This window comes from Mauremys reevesii, linkage group 2 (genome assembly GCF_016161935.1).
Source record: "Mauremys reevesii isolate NIE-2019 linkage group 2, ASM1616193v1, whole genome shotgun sequence".
Taxonomy (NCBI): domain Eukaryota; kingdom Metazoa; phylum Chordata; order Testudines; family Geoemydidae; genus Mauremys; species Mauremys reevesii.
The window spans coordinates 200,382,991-200,398,267 of NC_052624.1; the positions used below are offsets into that span (position 1 = coordinate 200,382,991).

The following is a 15,277-nucleotide window of genomic DNA, read 5'->3' on the forward strand; positions in this document are numbered from 1 at the left end:
TCTCACTTTTTTTTGGTGCCTTCTTTTGTTTTCATGTGTCATCATTTTTTATTTTTATTATGGCTAGAGGCCTCAAAAGCTGGAAGTGGCCTGGGCCTCTCTGGACCTCTGAGAGGGCCTGCCACTCCCCACCTAATATCTGTCTCTGGCAAAAATCCCATGACCAGGCTGATTTTGTACACTACAAATTAATTCTCTTCTCTTCCAGTTTTGCTATTTGCCTAACTAAATAACACCACTTCTCTAACGTAAACGAATCTCATGCTTGCAGCCACCCTTCTGCCTACTTTGACTCTCTCCTTTCCTAGTGGTTCCACTTTTCTTCTCACGCGGAATCTTGTAGATTTCTTCCAACAGAAAACTGGCAAGATATCTGACCTTCCCTTTCTCCTCCTACAGCTCTCTCTTCCTCCTTCCTTGTCAGAAATGGACATTTCTCATCTGCATTGCCCTAACACCTTCACTTGCCCCAGTGACCCCATTCTGTCTCTTGAGACTTGCACCCATTCTCACCTCCTCCCTTTCTCTTCTCCTTAACTTCTCATTCTCCTCTGGATCTTTCCCCTCATAATACAAGCATGCTTTAATCACCCCATCTTAAAAAAACAAAAACAAACATTCTTTGCCAACTTGATTTGCCTCTCCAACTACCGCTCCATTTCCCTTCTCCCTTTCATCTACAAGATCACTGCATCCATTGTTTACAATTGCTGTATGCAGTTCCACTCTTCCAAATCAAACCCTTCCCTGTCCAATATGGTTTCCACCCACTGCCCTCCCCCTAAACTGCTCTCAGTAAAATCTCTAATGACCTTTTCTTGGCCAACCGTCAAAACCAGTGCTCCATCCTCAGTCTCCTTGACTTTTCAGCTGCCTGAGACACTGTTGCCCATGCTCCTCTCAAAATCTCAGCCTGCCTTGGCTTCTGTGAGTCTGCCCTGCCCTGGTTCTCCTCCTACCCCTTTAATTATCACTTCACCAGCATGTCCACCAGAGGATCCTCCTCAACGCTCATCCAGCTTTCTGAGAAAGTTCCACAGGGCTCTGTCCTTGGCCTCTTCTAGTCTCCTCTACACCTTATCACTGGGTAACCTCACTGGCAAACACAAATTCAGCTACTGTCACTATGCTGATGATTCTCACATCTCCCTTTCTCCTCCAGACCTCTCTCTTGTTCAAATTATATTTTCACCGTGTCTGTCTGACATCAATTTGTGGATGTCTAGCTGTCAGCTCAATATCAACATGGCTAAAACATAACTCCATCTTCCTCCACCCTAAAGTTCAACTCACTACCTCGTTTCCCGATCGTTGTGGACAACACCACCATCCTGCTCATCACTCTAGCTTGTAATCCAGGTATTATCCTTGACTCAGAGCTCTATATAGGTTCTCACATCTAGGCAAAAATCTAAATCTTGCAGATTTTCTGCAAAACATCTCTAACATACGACCTTTCATGTCCATCCACACTACTAAAGCTCTTTCCCAGGCATCTCTTGATTTTGATTACTGCAACATCCTTTCTCTGTCCTTAAGAGATAAAATCTTGTCCGGTTTATATCCACCAGAATGCTGCTACATGGATCATTTTCCTAGCCCATTGCTTTGACCACATCACACCTCTCTCTTTGCATCCTCCCACTGGCTCCTTCCTCTCTACTGCAACAAACATATGCAGCTTGTCTTCACTTTCAAGGCCCTTTCTGGCCTATCCCCACCCTACCTATCATCTCTCACTCACTACTGAGATGCCAAATCCTGTTTCTGATCAGCCAATACCAGCCTCCATCATCCACTTGTTACATTTTCAAACAAGCATCTTTGTGCTTTCTCCCACATTGCTCCTTATGCTTGGAAAAGATCTCCATAAACATCTGCAAAACTAACACATTGTCCTCCTTAAAACTCTCCTTTTCCACGAGGCCTATGAAACCATGACAAACGCTAGGCTGCTGGTGTGCTAAGACCACTTGATGATCATGCTGACCAAAACCACCTGTTTCTTTGTAATCCCCAACAACTAGGCTGCAGGTATGATACAACCACTGCCTGTCATGCTGACCATTTTTTCCTTATACTCCCATCTGCCTATATTCATCTATTGGCTCTTGTCTTATACTCAGACAAGGAGCAGGGATCGTCTTTTGGTTCTGTGGTTGTACAATGCCTGGTACAATGGGGTCCTGGTCCATGACTAGGGCTCCTAGGTGCTACTGAAATTCAAAATTTTAATAGTAGCTGTAATCAGCAATAAAGACAAAGCTGATGAAATGTTACCTACTGTTCTGCCTCACCAATAATGCCATCAGCCTCTTACAAATATCATTGTGCTTTCTTCCACTTTGCCACTTGTGTACAAAACAGCCTCACTGATCTGCAAAGATACTACTCTCTCCTCCTTCAAATACCCTTCTATGGCCCATTTCTACCATGATGTCAACAAAAAAACTGGCCAATGTTTAATGAGACAAGTGACTCAGAAGCAGGTAAGGAAAGTCTCTTTTTAGTGTAATAACAAAAACTATCTAAAAACCAACAAGTGAGAGAGAGAGAGACAGTATAAATAAATAAAAATGGTATAAGTTGCTGGTCTCTCTCTTATCACCCCATCATATATTGCTCATAATCTTCAATTAGAAGTTCTTCAAATATATATCCCTAGCTTTAGACAATGCATAGCATAACAGGGTCCTGATCAAAACTGGGGCCTCTGGATGCTAGTATTAATAATAAAAAAAAAATATACACAAATCCAGCCTCACCCACCAACTACCCCAGCTGCCTTCACAACCACTATAGCACAAGTTGAGAGACCTCTGGTAATTATTTTTAAATTACAGGATTAATTCACATCAGATTTAAACTGGAATTAAGTCTGACCTCTAGTAACAAGTTCGGGACTAACCCTGACTTTTAATGAAATGTAGGCATATCAACCTTACCTGCAAAATCTTTTACATTCACATTTGCGCCTAGGCTGATTAACTCTTTAACTTGTTTAACATCCCCTCGGATGGCTGCCATATGTAAAGGAGTTTCCCCTCTTTCATTTCTCTTATTAACTTTGTCTTTTTGTCTTGATGAGGAGCTTGGTGTTTTCTTTTGTGTTGGTGTTGTCTGTAAAGGATGATGCAGGTTGGAATCTACAAAATAAGTTTTAAAATAGTCAATATAAATTTTGTAGCTGGATAATTTTTGCTTTATTTTATTTTCTCACTATCTTCAAATTTCAGTGTTCACAATTGGTCATGTCTTTTAATAGATTCTATAGTTTATGGAAATATCCTGTAATCCAGGGGTGGACAAACTATGGCCCTCGGGCCGGATCTGGCCCAGGGGATTGCCACCCCTGTGGCGCCATGGGGCTAAGGCAGGCTCCTGCCTGCCCTGGCCTTGCACCACTCCCAGAAGCAGCCAGCACCACATCCCTGCGGCCCCGGGGGGAGGGGGGAAGAGTGCTCCATGCGCTGCCCTTGCCTGCAGGCACTGCCTCCCACAGCTCCCATTGGCCGGGAACGGGGAACTGCGGCCAATAGGAGCTTTGGGGGAGGTACTTGCAGTCGAGGGGAGTGCGCAGTGCCCTCTCTGCCACCCCCTCCCCCAGGGGCCGCAGGGACATGAAGCTGGCTGCTTCCGGGAGTGGCGTGAGGCCAGGGCAAGCAGGGATCCTGCCTTAGCGCAGCTGCTGCCACCCCAGAGCCACTCAGGGTAAGCGGCGCCAGGTCGGAGCCCGCACCCCAAATCCCTCCTCCACCCCTAACGCCTTGAGCCCCCTGCCACAGCCCGCACCCCTCCTGCACCTGAGCCCCCTGCCACACCCTGCACCCCTCCTGTGCCTCAACCCCCTTGCCCTGAGCCCCTTCCTGCACACCACTCCCCCTCCCATACCCCGCACCCCAACCCCATGCACCAGCCCTACATTCATGGCCCTGCATGCAATTTCCCCACCCAGATGTGGCCCTCAGGCCAAAAAGTTTGCCCACCCCTGCTGTAATCCCTTCAGGAACACAATATTCCTTTGTTATGTAGCAAAGGTAAAAGGGGTGTACAAATGCCTCCTATTTGCTACAGTCTTTCACTTCCTTGCAAGTAGATTTCATGATACCATAGAACTGGATGAATTCAATATCTGAGTTTAGTAATATTGTTCAAAAAAACTTCAGCACTGCCTCTTTTTAGAGCAACCTAAGGCTCCATTTCCCATGAGAGGTGATTTTACTAAGTTGTTACCAATTGATGACTATTCAATGGTCTACATGTAGCAAGTTAGCCCAGTAGGGCCAAACAAATTGCTAAGGGCCAGATTTTCAAAAGGTATTTATTTCAAAGGTCTAAAGGTGCAGACAGATGCCTGGTGGGACTTTCAAAAGTACCCAAGCTTCTTGGGCACTTTTGAAAATTCCAGTAGGCACCTAAATACTTTCAAAAATCTGGCCCTAAGTCTTCTTCACCAAAATTTTCTCACTGTCTCTAAGCAGAGAGGTGAAGAATTGAATGTATATGGACACTGAACTATCCTCTCAACAACAGAGATGGGAACCCAAAGTAAGGCAGTGTGACACAGCATGCATAACTGCTGCCTAAAATATAGATGTTTTGTGGATATAGTGGTTTTCAGGTTAGAGGAATGTCAATTCAGCATCTTCCAGGAGTAAAAATCCTTTTTAATTAAAAAAAAGAAAAACTGAAAAAATGTACCAATTTGAAATAACAGATGGTTCTAGAATAATCAGAAGGTACTACTCAAGTAGAAAATATCATAAATCATGAGACTATAATTAAAGATGGTCAGCAATACTCAAAGAAAACATGCTGTGGAGACAATTTTGGTGAAGGCCTGACAGAAAACACAAGGTGGGTGAGGCAATATCTTTTATTGGACCAACTTCTGTTGATGAGAGACACCAGTCACACAGAGAAACTTTCCAACCACACAAAGCTCTTCTTCAGGTCTGGGAAAGATACTCTCAGCATCACAGCAAAATGCAAGGTGGAATAGCTTGTTTAGGATAAGTAGTTAGCACATATTGTAAGGGATTACTCAAGGTAAAGTGGCCTTTTAACACGTCTGCACTCATAGGACAAAAAGAGAGGGTTAGTGGGTTTCGAATTGTTGTAATAAGCCATAAATCCAGCATATGTTCAGTCCATGATTTTTAGTGGAAACCTGCCCGATTTCTTGCCAGCTGTAGGCCTTGCATGAACAACGTAAGAAGTAGTAAGGAAGGGAAGTAAGGAAACAGAAGTTAACACTGTACGAAGCATAAACTTATAAGTGGCCTTGTAAATAACATGTAGTTAGATAAATAAATTGCAAGAAGAGTAATGTGTGATAAGCTTGCAGCTTTGCTTTGCTTACTACCATACTTTGCAGCTTGTGAACAGTTCATGATGTGTACATAGATTGGGCTACTAATTATTGTAACCAATCATAAAGTGTGTGATACAATGTATTAACCAACTTACTACCTGTAAGTATGTATGTAAGCTGATTCATGATTATGTAAATTGGATGTGTGGTATAACCTGTCCCCATCCCCTATACTCGAGCCAGATCAATTCAAGTGTAGTTTGATTGTATGCCAATAAAGAAACCTGTGACGAATCCAGAGTTGAACTAATTTCTTGAATTCCAGAGAACTGGATAAAGTGTACTCTGAGCACAGGATGAAGTGTTCTGGAGAAGCTGAGTGGAAAAGGCACTAGCTTCCCCACCCAACTCTTTGGCAGCTTGGGGAGGCTTCCAGGTTCCTGTGTATTCAGGAGCCTGTCTGCTGGGCAGCTGAGAGCCTAGAAGTCTGGAAGCCTTGGCTCCCAAGCTCTGATGCTCCTCAGCAACTCACTAGGTAGGCTGATAGGGAGCTGGGAAGCCCTGGAAGCACCCGCTCCCAAGCTCCTGGCTTCTCAACAGCCCAGACTCTCAGGGTCTGTGGCTCCCAGGTAGCCAGCCAGCCTGCCCTTGAGCTGAGGACCCCAGGGCTTCTGGAGTCCACAGCTTCAGGGAAGCCAGCTAGAAAGTCTGCTCCTGAACCAGATTCTCCAGGATCTCCTTTCATGGAGAATTTTGAAATTTTTTATTTCTTTTCCAAATCAGAATGAAACCAAATTTTGAAATATTAAAATCTTATACAAAATGGAAATATCTTTCTCTTCACAGCTCTGGTTAGAACCACAACAGAACAACTTGGTTTATCAACTACCGCCAAATTCTGAAAGTTAATTTAGTCATTTACCTTCAGATTACCTTTGTTAAAGTATTAACTTCATAAACACTTATGTTAAAATGGAAGTTAAATTGTTATGTTAACAAAAATATATTACATCTCCTATGATGGATGATTTTTATAGTTTATTCCTGTAAACAACATTAGACACTAAGGAGCTGATCCAGCCCCTGGGTGAAAATCCTGACTCTATTTAAGTCAATGGGAATTCTGTCACTGATTTCAAGGGGGCCATACATTTCACCTCATATTAAGACTCCCATGGACTTAAGTGAGAGTTGAATTGTACACTAAACTAGTAAGAATATATTAAGTGCAATTCCCCCCCCCACACACACCAAAAAAAACCCAAAAAAACAAACCCAATGAAAATGTAACAGCTGAGAGATGGAGTACTCAAAAATGGGAAATTCATAATTACAGTCACCAGAGTAACCCAAAAACAACCCCTTGTATATTATAACTAAAGATAGTCAGGAATTTTCCATCAAAGTGTTTGACAGAAAATTCAGTTTTCTACAAAGATGAAATTTTCCATGAGAAGAATTTTGCATTGCAAATTCAGAAGAGTGCTTGATTAAATCAAAGCTTGCTTTAAAAAACACAAGAAAAATTTTGACAGGTGGAGGGGGATTAATAGGGAGGAGAGAGAGAAACAGTAACTCAGTGGCAGTTGGTATCACCTGGACTGTTGTCTCTAGCTGTCATCTGCATAAGAAGGGCCATCTGTTTGCGCTCCGAAAGCGGATAACCAAAAAGAATGCTAACTGGTGTCGACTTCTTACTTCCAGTTTCCTTTTTCATTTTCTTCTTCTCTGGGCCTTCTTTCTCTGGAAATATTAGCACACTAATAAGATTCTGAAAACTAGCCAACTATAGTACAGAATCTCACACAGACAGAAATAACCATTTTCAATTATTTATGTGAGCTGGAGGTTGGAGAAAAAAATACACTATGTCATGCTGCCACACTTAGTACATTTGTGTTACTTTTTCTTCAGTCAGGAGGTTATGCACTCCTAGTTTTGTCATAGCTCTCAGCTGACTGGAACAATATGCTCATGAATAAAGCACTTAAAGATATTAGAAGTATATCATACAAATAAAACTATAAAGTCAATAACTTGTTTTCAGACTGATGTGTAGTCACAACTTTGATATTTCATAGAATCAAGAAAGAGGTGAAAAATTCCTTAAGGTCCTCTAGTGTACCCCAATTCCAGTGCAAGAGGGTCCCCAACTATATCTTCTAGTGCTTTGTAGAATCCAGTTTGAAAACATCAGTTTGAAATAATGGGGAATTCGCTTCATTACCCTCAGGAGACTATCCTACTATTTAACAAAACTCATTATTAGGAAATTTTTCCTGATATTCTGCCTAAATACTGCTGCCCTCAAATTCATCAGATTACTCCTAATTTTACCTCCCTTTGTCCCACCTTAAGGAATTCCTTCCCCTCCTTACTCTTCCAATATGTGCAGCTTACTGTGCATTTCCCCTTGGTCAACATTTAGCAGAATTATCTAATATTTAGGATCAAAGATTTTGAATTTGGAGCCTAAAGTTAGGCACCTAAATAAATGGCCTGACTTCCAAAGGTGCTGTGCACCTAAAAATTTCCACTCATTTCAATGTGAGCTGCATATGCTCTGAGTATCAGACCACTTTTTAAAGTTCCTAAACATGAATGTAGAATATAATATTATTTGTGCCAATTTGAACACTGGTCTGTGTCTTTTTTGTCTTTCCTCTTCAAATTCCATCGTTTGCCCACTTTCTTCTGACTGAACACAATATTACAGGTGTGGCTTCACCGGAGCTTTATAGAGATGGGAATAAACTTGTGATGTATTACCTCTGACCATGCAGTCCTAAACTGCACTAGTGTTTTTTCCACCTTTTTAGGTGATTTTTATTTTTTCTATCCTCAGTGATGTTTATAAATGCATGTAGTATTTTGTAAATATAGATAATGTGCTGTTGATCTTCTCTCAGTATATTAAGATGGTAAAATTATCATTTTTACTTGTAAACTTGCTTTGGAATTCTAAGGTAGCCCTCAAGTGTTTAATCACATCTTTGGTAGTTTGTCCTTGTTTTATTTTTAACTTTTACTTTACCTTTTTTAAAGATTGTATTTGCCATTGTTAGAAGGCAGGGTCTGTAGGTTGCTCTGAGGATGTCACACAGCAGAACAAAAATAACTCAACACACTCCTGCTAAACAAATTCTCCCCTCTGTCTCGCCTCCTTAAAGGCCCAGTACAAGCAATGGATTAAATGCAGAAAGCAATCCTCTAACAATACTAGCAGGAAGTATAATCTTTTATGGTGGCATTGTCTGTCTTACCAGTTCCTCTCTCTAAGCCTGCCTGCTCAGACCTCCTCCTCATACCATTAAGCTCAGGACCATACTCTGCCATGTACAGTAACTGGTAACCCCTTTGCCTTCTTAATTAGATCAGTAGGGGCAGGAACATGGAAGGAATTCAGGTAGTTGGGAAGAGAATGTCTGCTTAGCTGCTTGCTTTCTCCTGTTCAGCTGGCTGACATACTAATCCAGGGGTCGGCAACCTACAGCATGCGTGCCAAAGGTGGCATGTGAGACGATTTTAACTGGCATGCTGCTGCCAGCCAAGGTTTTTTTTTTTTTTTTTTTTTTTTTTGTTTTCCCCGGTAAAGAGCATTTCTCTTGAGCTTGACATACAATAATACCTCGATCGCAAACACGGAAATAAAACATCCACAGGGAAAAATCGCCACAGAATAAATCTTTTTCCCCACTCCCCCCCTTAAAAATCAGTGTGATTGGAAACATCTCATTTCAGAAAACGGAGAGAGTCTATTTAAAAACCTTTACATTATACATTTCAGTATTCAAAACCCTGATCGGTTCGGTCTCCAGGAGTAACCAGTTCTGGCCGCCGGCCCTGCTCAGCCCACTGCATGCCTGGGTGAACAGAATCCTAGGCTGGCAGCAGGCTGACTGGGGCCGATGGCCAACACCCCGGCTGGCAGGAGCCAGCAGCCAGAACCTCCAGACCATCAGCTGACTGAGCTGCTCAACCTCCCGCTGGTCTAGGGTTCTGGCCATCGGCCCCTTGCCAGCCGGGGTATCGGCTGCCGGCCCCGCTCAGCCCGCAGCCGGCCTGGGTGAACGGAACCCCGGCCAGCAGCAGGCTGAGCGGGGCCGGGACCCCGGCTGGCAGGTACCGGCGGATGGAACCTCAGACCAGCAGCGCAGGTGGCAGACGGAACCCCAGACCAGCAGTGCACTGAGCTGCTAAGCCCACTGCCGGTCTGGGGTTCCATCCGCCGGCCCCTGCCAGCCAAGGTCCCTCCCGCCAGCCCTGCTCAGTCCGCTGCCAGTCTGGGGTTCTGTCGGGGGCCCCTGTAAATGTAAAATGTCTTACTGGGATGCGAAACCTTAAATTACTGAAGACTTGGCACGCCACTTCTCAAAGGTTGCCGACCCCTATACTAACCCATTTAGTGAACAAAGATCTGAAAGTGGCAATGATCTACAAATAATAAAAGGAAAAGTAAAGTAAAATAAAATGAAATAAAATAAAATAAGAAAAAAACATCAAAGAGAAACCCTCAGATTAAGTAAATAGGGACGTCCAGTCCAAAAATCCTAAATTTGGTTGGGAAGCATCACCACTCTAAGTAAAATTGGCTCTCACACTCATTCCTGTGGCAGACACTTCCCTAACTGAATATGTTGCATTTTATCAGCACTTCAATTAATTCTCATTTCAATTCATGCTCATAGCCAAGTCAGCTTGAATTAGTCCTTTAATATTTCTTGGAAAACTAGCAAAAGAAAACTCAAACATTTTAAAGTATGGAAATGCATTTACATTACCCTTACAACCATAGCTCTGTCCCTGTAGTGACACTAGCCTCCCATCTTCCCTTCCCTTCATGACCAGATCCTGAAAACCTGATTCACATTATTAAAGGTTTGCAGGCACAGAACCCATGTATTATAAGCAAAGTGGATAAAAATCTATGATGAAAATAATATCTTTTAAAATTTAAATTAAATACGTTTTTCTGTTAGAAAATAAGTCTATTCAAAATTAAATTAGAAATTATGACAATACATTAAGGCCAAAACTAACTATAATCTATTAACGTCATTTAAAATTGAATTTAAAAATATCCAAGTAGTACATGTTTACTGCTGAAGTTTTAAAGAAAGAAAAACCACTGAACTAGAGGAAGTCACTGGCTAAGCATGTGGAACCATAGTTTGTTGAAGTATTAAACTGGCGTTTGACAGCAGTAGCGTCTTCTGCAAGTGCAGAGAGAATATTTTCTCCATTTCAGTTTATTCAACTAGTTCTGTTCAATGATTAGTTCATTGAGGGTTGAGAAAATGCTTGGGAGTTGAAAAAGCAGGAAAGCTGGTTTTCCTTTTCCAATCTATGAATAAAAACAGGGTCTGAGAGAATGAGATCTACTAGTTCTAAAATCCCAAAGGACCACAATGAGTTCAATTCACTAGCTACTAACAAATTTCCTTTGTTTAATAAATATTAATTTTAAATGCAAAACATGCTTTGATAAACTTACGTACAGGGGGGAAAAGTATCCAACATATTTAAGGTAGTTTTATTTAACTAAAAAAACTATTTTAAAATGCAATTTTTATGCATTTTAATTGAATTCCAAATTCTATCCAAATACAGTTTGACATAAATAAGTAAAATTTATTCAGAATATAGAAAACAAAAAATGAATCATTCATTTTCTAACATCATAAAAATATAAAAATTAAGAATCTGAATGAATATAGGCTAAGTTATAACTGCTTAAATAAATGTGCATACTGTAGATGTATGCAGTGGTGTTGTAGCCATGTTGGTCCCAGGATAGAGAGACAAGATGGGTGAGGTAATATCTTTTATTGGACCAACATCTGTTGGTGAGAGAGACCAACAAAAGATATTACTTCATTAACCCAGTCTATTTATAGATATAGTGTATCCTCTAGTTTAGCAAAAAAGAGGGTTACCTACCTTTCATAACTGTTGTTCTTTTCGAGAGGTGTTGCTCATGTCCATTCCAATAGGTGTGTGAGCGTGCCGCATGCACGATCGTCAGAAGTTTTTTACCCTAGCAGTACCCATCTGGTTGGCTGTGGAGCCCCCTGCAGTGGCACCTTTATGGCGGTGTATATAGGTTCCTGCCAATCCACCGCCTGCTCAGTTTCTTCTTGCCGAAATACTCCAACAGAGGGGAAGTGGGCAGGATTTGGAATGGACATAACACATCTCGAAGAACAAGTTATGAAAGGTAGGTAACAGTCTTTTCTTCTTCGAGTGATTGCTCATGTCCATTCCAATAGGTGACTCTGAAGCAGTTTCGATGGAGAAAGGGTCGGAGTTCATCGAGATGCTCATTGCACAGTGTGACGTGAAGGTGTGGATGGAAGACCACGTTGCTGTCTTGCATATGTCCTGAATGGGGACTTGTGTGAGGAACATAGTGGAAGAGGCATGTGCTCTTGTGGAGTGCACCGTCAATGTCGGGGCTGGGATCTTAGCCAGGTCTTAGCACGTTCTGATGCAGGACCTGATGCATGACGAGATGAGAAGCCCATTCATCCTCTCAGCAATTGCAATAAAAAGCTGTGGTGACTTACGAAACTGCTTTGTGCATTCAGCAATGTAGAAGGCTAGGGCACGCCTGATGCCCAGGGAATGGAGTGCTCGCTCTTTGTTGCTGGCTTGAGGTTTAGGAAAGAATACCAGTAGAAATAGGTCCTGGTTAATGTGAAATTGCGGTACTACCTTGGATAGGAACGCTGGGTGAGGGCGTCCTGCACCTTGTATTTGTAAAGGACCGTGTAGGGGGACTCAGAAGTCAGCGCTCTGAACTCGGAAACCCTTCTGGATGAGGTTATGGGCACCAGAAAAGCCACCTTCTGGGAAAGGTAAGATAAGGGGCAGGTCGCCAGGGCTCGAAATGGGATCCATGAGTCCGGAAAAGATTAGGTTAAGATCCCACTGAGGAATGGGCTGCCTCACCTGGGGGTAAAGCCTATCCAAGCCCTTAAGAAACCAGCCCACCATGGTATTGCTAAAGACTGACCTGCCCACCACACCCTGGTGGAAGGTGGAGATGGCCACCAGGTGCACCTTTATAGATAAGATCGTCAACCCCTGTTGCTTCAGGTACAAGAGGTAGTCTAGCACAAGGGGAATAGAGGCTTGCTGCAAGGAGGTACCTTCTGTAGTCACCAAATGGAGAAACGCTTCCACTTCGCCAGGTACATTGTGCAAGTGGAGGGCTTCCTGCTCCCCAACAGAACTTCCCTAACAGAGTCTGAGCACTGCAGTTCAAGCTGGTTCAGCCATGGAGTTTCCATGCCCTGAGGTGGAGGGACTCCAGGTTGGGGTGTTGTAGTTGGCTGTGATCCTGTGTGATGAGATCTGGGAGCATCACCACTGGCCTGTCCACTGATAGGTTCAGCAGTGTGGTGAACCAGTGCTGTTGGAGCCACGCTGGTGCTATGAGGATCACTGAGGCCCTGTCCTGCTGGATCTTGATGAGGACCTTGTGTATGGGGGTGGGGGGGTGAGAAAGGGCAGGAACACATATAGCAGGTGACTTGTCCATGGTAGGTGAAAGACGTCTGCTATGGAGCCGTGGCTGTGGTTCTGAAAGGAGCAGAATAGCTGACACTTTCTGTTGCTCCATATCACAAACAGGTCCACGTTGGGATAGCCCCACCTCTGGAAGATCAAAAGGGCAAATGTCCACTCTGAGTGCCCACTTGTGAGGGTTGAACGAATGACTGAGGGAGTCCGCTAGTTTGTTTTCTGCTCCTGGCAGATATGAGGCATGTAGCTGGATGCAGTGTGCGATGCAGAAGTCCCACAGTCGGAGAGCTTCCAGGCACAGGGGAGAGGAATGAGCACCACCCTGTTTGTTTATATAGAACATCGCTGTGGTGTTGTCCATCAGTACTGACACATTTGCCCTGAAGATGGGCTTGGAATGTCTGGCAAGCCAGGTGAATCGCTCTCAACTCCCTGATGTTGATATGCTGCGATAGTTCTAGTTGTGATCATACGCCTTGAGTTCGGATACTGCCCAGGTGCGCTCTCCTGTCGGTCTCCCATGTGTCCATGACCAGCGACAGTGAGTGCTGAGGTTTGGCGAAGGGTACTCCCACATAGACCATTTGAGGTTGTAGCCACCAGCTGAGGGACTTGAGAATCTTGGGTAACCAGGGTCCAGAGAGTCCCATCTGGGTCTGTATACCCTCGCCAACCAAGCCTGGAGGGGGTGAAGGAGCAACCTGGCATGCTGCCCTACATACATGCAGACCACCATATGCCCCAGAAGCTTCATGCAGTTTCTGGCCGCGGTAGTTGGGAACCAGTGGAGGCTGTTGATGATGCCCTTGATGCTTTGGAATTGAGACTTGAGTGGGGAGGCTTTGGCCTGAGTGGAGTCCAGGAGAGCCCCGATTAACTCTATTTTCTGGGTTGGGACCGGTGTAGACTTGGGTACATTCAGAATGAGCCCCAGCCTGCTGAAAGTGGTTTGTGCCAGGGCTACATGCTCTAGCACTTGCACACGGGAATTGCCCTTGATGAGCCAATCGTCCAGGTACAGGAAGACCTGTACCCGGCGTTTGCGGAGGAAGGCTGCCACAACTGCCAGGCACTTTGTGAACACGTGCGGGGCTGTTGAAAGTCCAAATGGTAGTATGGTGAACTGTCAGTTCAGGCTTCTGATTACGAATCTCAGGAATCTCCTGTGTGCTGGAATAATTGATATATGAAAGTACACATCCTTCAAGTCGAGGGAGGCAAACCAGTCCCCAGATCCAGAGAAGGAATGATGGTGGCCAGAGAGACCATACGAAACTTCAACACGTTCATAAGAAAGCTGAGGTATCACAGATCCAGGATAGGCCTGAGCCCACCCTTGGCCTTGGGGATGAGGAAATATCAGGAGTATAACCCCCTGCCCCTGAACTCCTAAGGAACCTCCTCTATTACACAAGGAGCAATTGTACCTCCTGTAGTAGGAGTTGCTCATGAGAGTGGTCCCTGAAGAGGGATGGGAAGGTGGGTGGAAGGGTGGGAAGGCACAGAATTGGATAGAATATCCCACCCCTACCGTGCTCAGGACCCAGTGTTCTGAAGTAATCTGGGCCCAGGCACAGCAGAAGTGGGACAGACAATTCACAAAGGAAGGGCAAGGATCCGGGATTTGGGCTGGTGCTCCATCCCCGGGCGCACCTTCAAATGTTCAATTTAGAGCTAGGGGGGCTGCTTGAAGGAGCCCTGACTATGGCTGGAGGAAGACTGTGGGGGACATCTCCTGTTTCTTTCCCTCCTTCGATTATAGTCCTGCCTGGGGGGACCTGGCTAGAATCATGAGGGGGGGGATGGGGCTTGAAGAGTTTTCTCTGGGGTGCTGGTGGGTGAATTCCCAGAGACTTGAGGCTTGCTCAAGAGTTCTTGAGACTGTGCAGTCTCAAGTCTGTCTTGTCAGCAAACAGCCCCTCAGTCAAATGGGAGGTCCTTTATTGTATTCTGGACCTCTGCCGGGAGTCCAGAGACCTGAAGCCATGAGCTATGCCTTATTGTGATGCCTGTAACCATGGCTCATGCCGCTGAGTCAGTGGAGTCCAGAGCAGCCTGGAGGAAGATTCTAGCCACCACCCTGTCCTCTTCCAGGACTGCAGCAAATTCCTGTTGGGGGTCTCTGACCTTGCACTTGATGTGGGAGACCCAGGGTCTGAACCCCATGGTGGGTCCTTGGAAGCCCTGGACTGATCGGGGCAACGGACGTTGCAGAAGGAGGGGCACGGGCAACAGAGATCACCAATGCTGCCCTCGAACCATACCCTTGGCTTGGTGGTAGCCCCAAGGTGTCCAAAAGGGCCATTGTACTGTTCCCTGCCACTGGGGAGGCCATGACAGCATTGGTACCGAGTGTTTCTCCACCCTACAGTGCTGAGACTGTTGCCAAGATCTTGACTGGTACCGGCTGCATCGGGACACGTACAACTCCACCTC

The 15,277-nt window shown here is 44.5% G+C and overlaps 1 protein-coding gene across 3 annotated transcripts in view; it reads right to left on the bottom strand.

Moving 5' to 3' along the window:
- Positions 1-15,277, bottom strand: part of ANKRD12 (ankyrin repeat domain 12) — a 126,008-nt gene that overhangs the window by 54,980 nt on the left and 55,751 nt on the right. For all 3 annotated transcript variants that reach the window (XM_039521486.1, XM_039521485.1, XM_039521487.1), the window contains 2 exons: positions 6,911-7,057; positions 2,946-3,146 (listed from right to left, as the gene is read on the bottom strand). In XM_039521486.1, the coding sequence (XP_039377420.1) occupies positions 2,946-3,146; positions 6,911-7,057 (348 nt within the window). The remainder of the gene's footprint in view (positions 1-2,945; positions 3,147-6,910; positions 7,058-15,277) is intronic.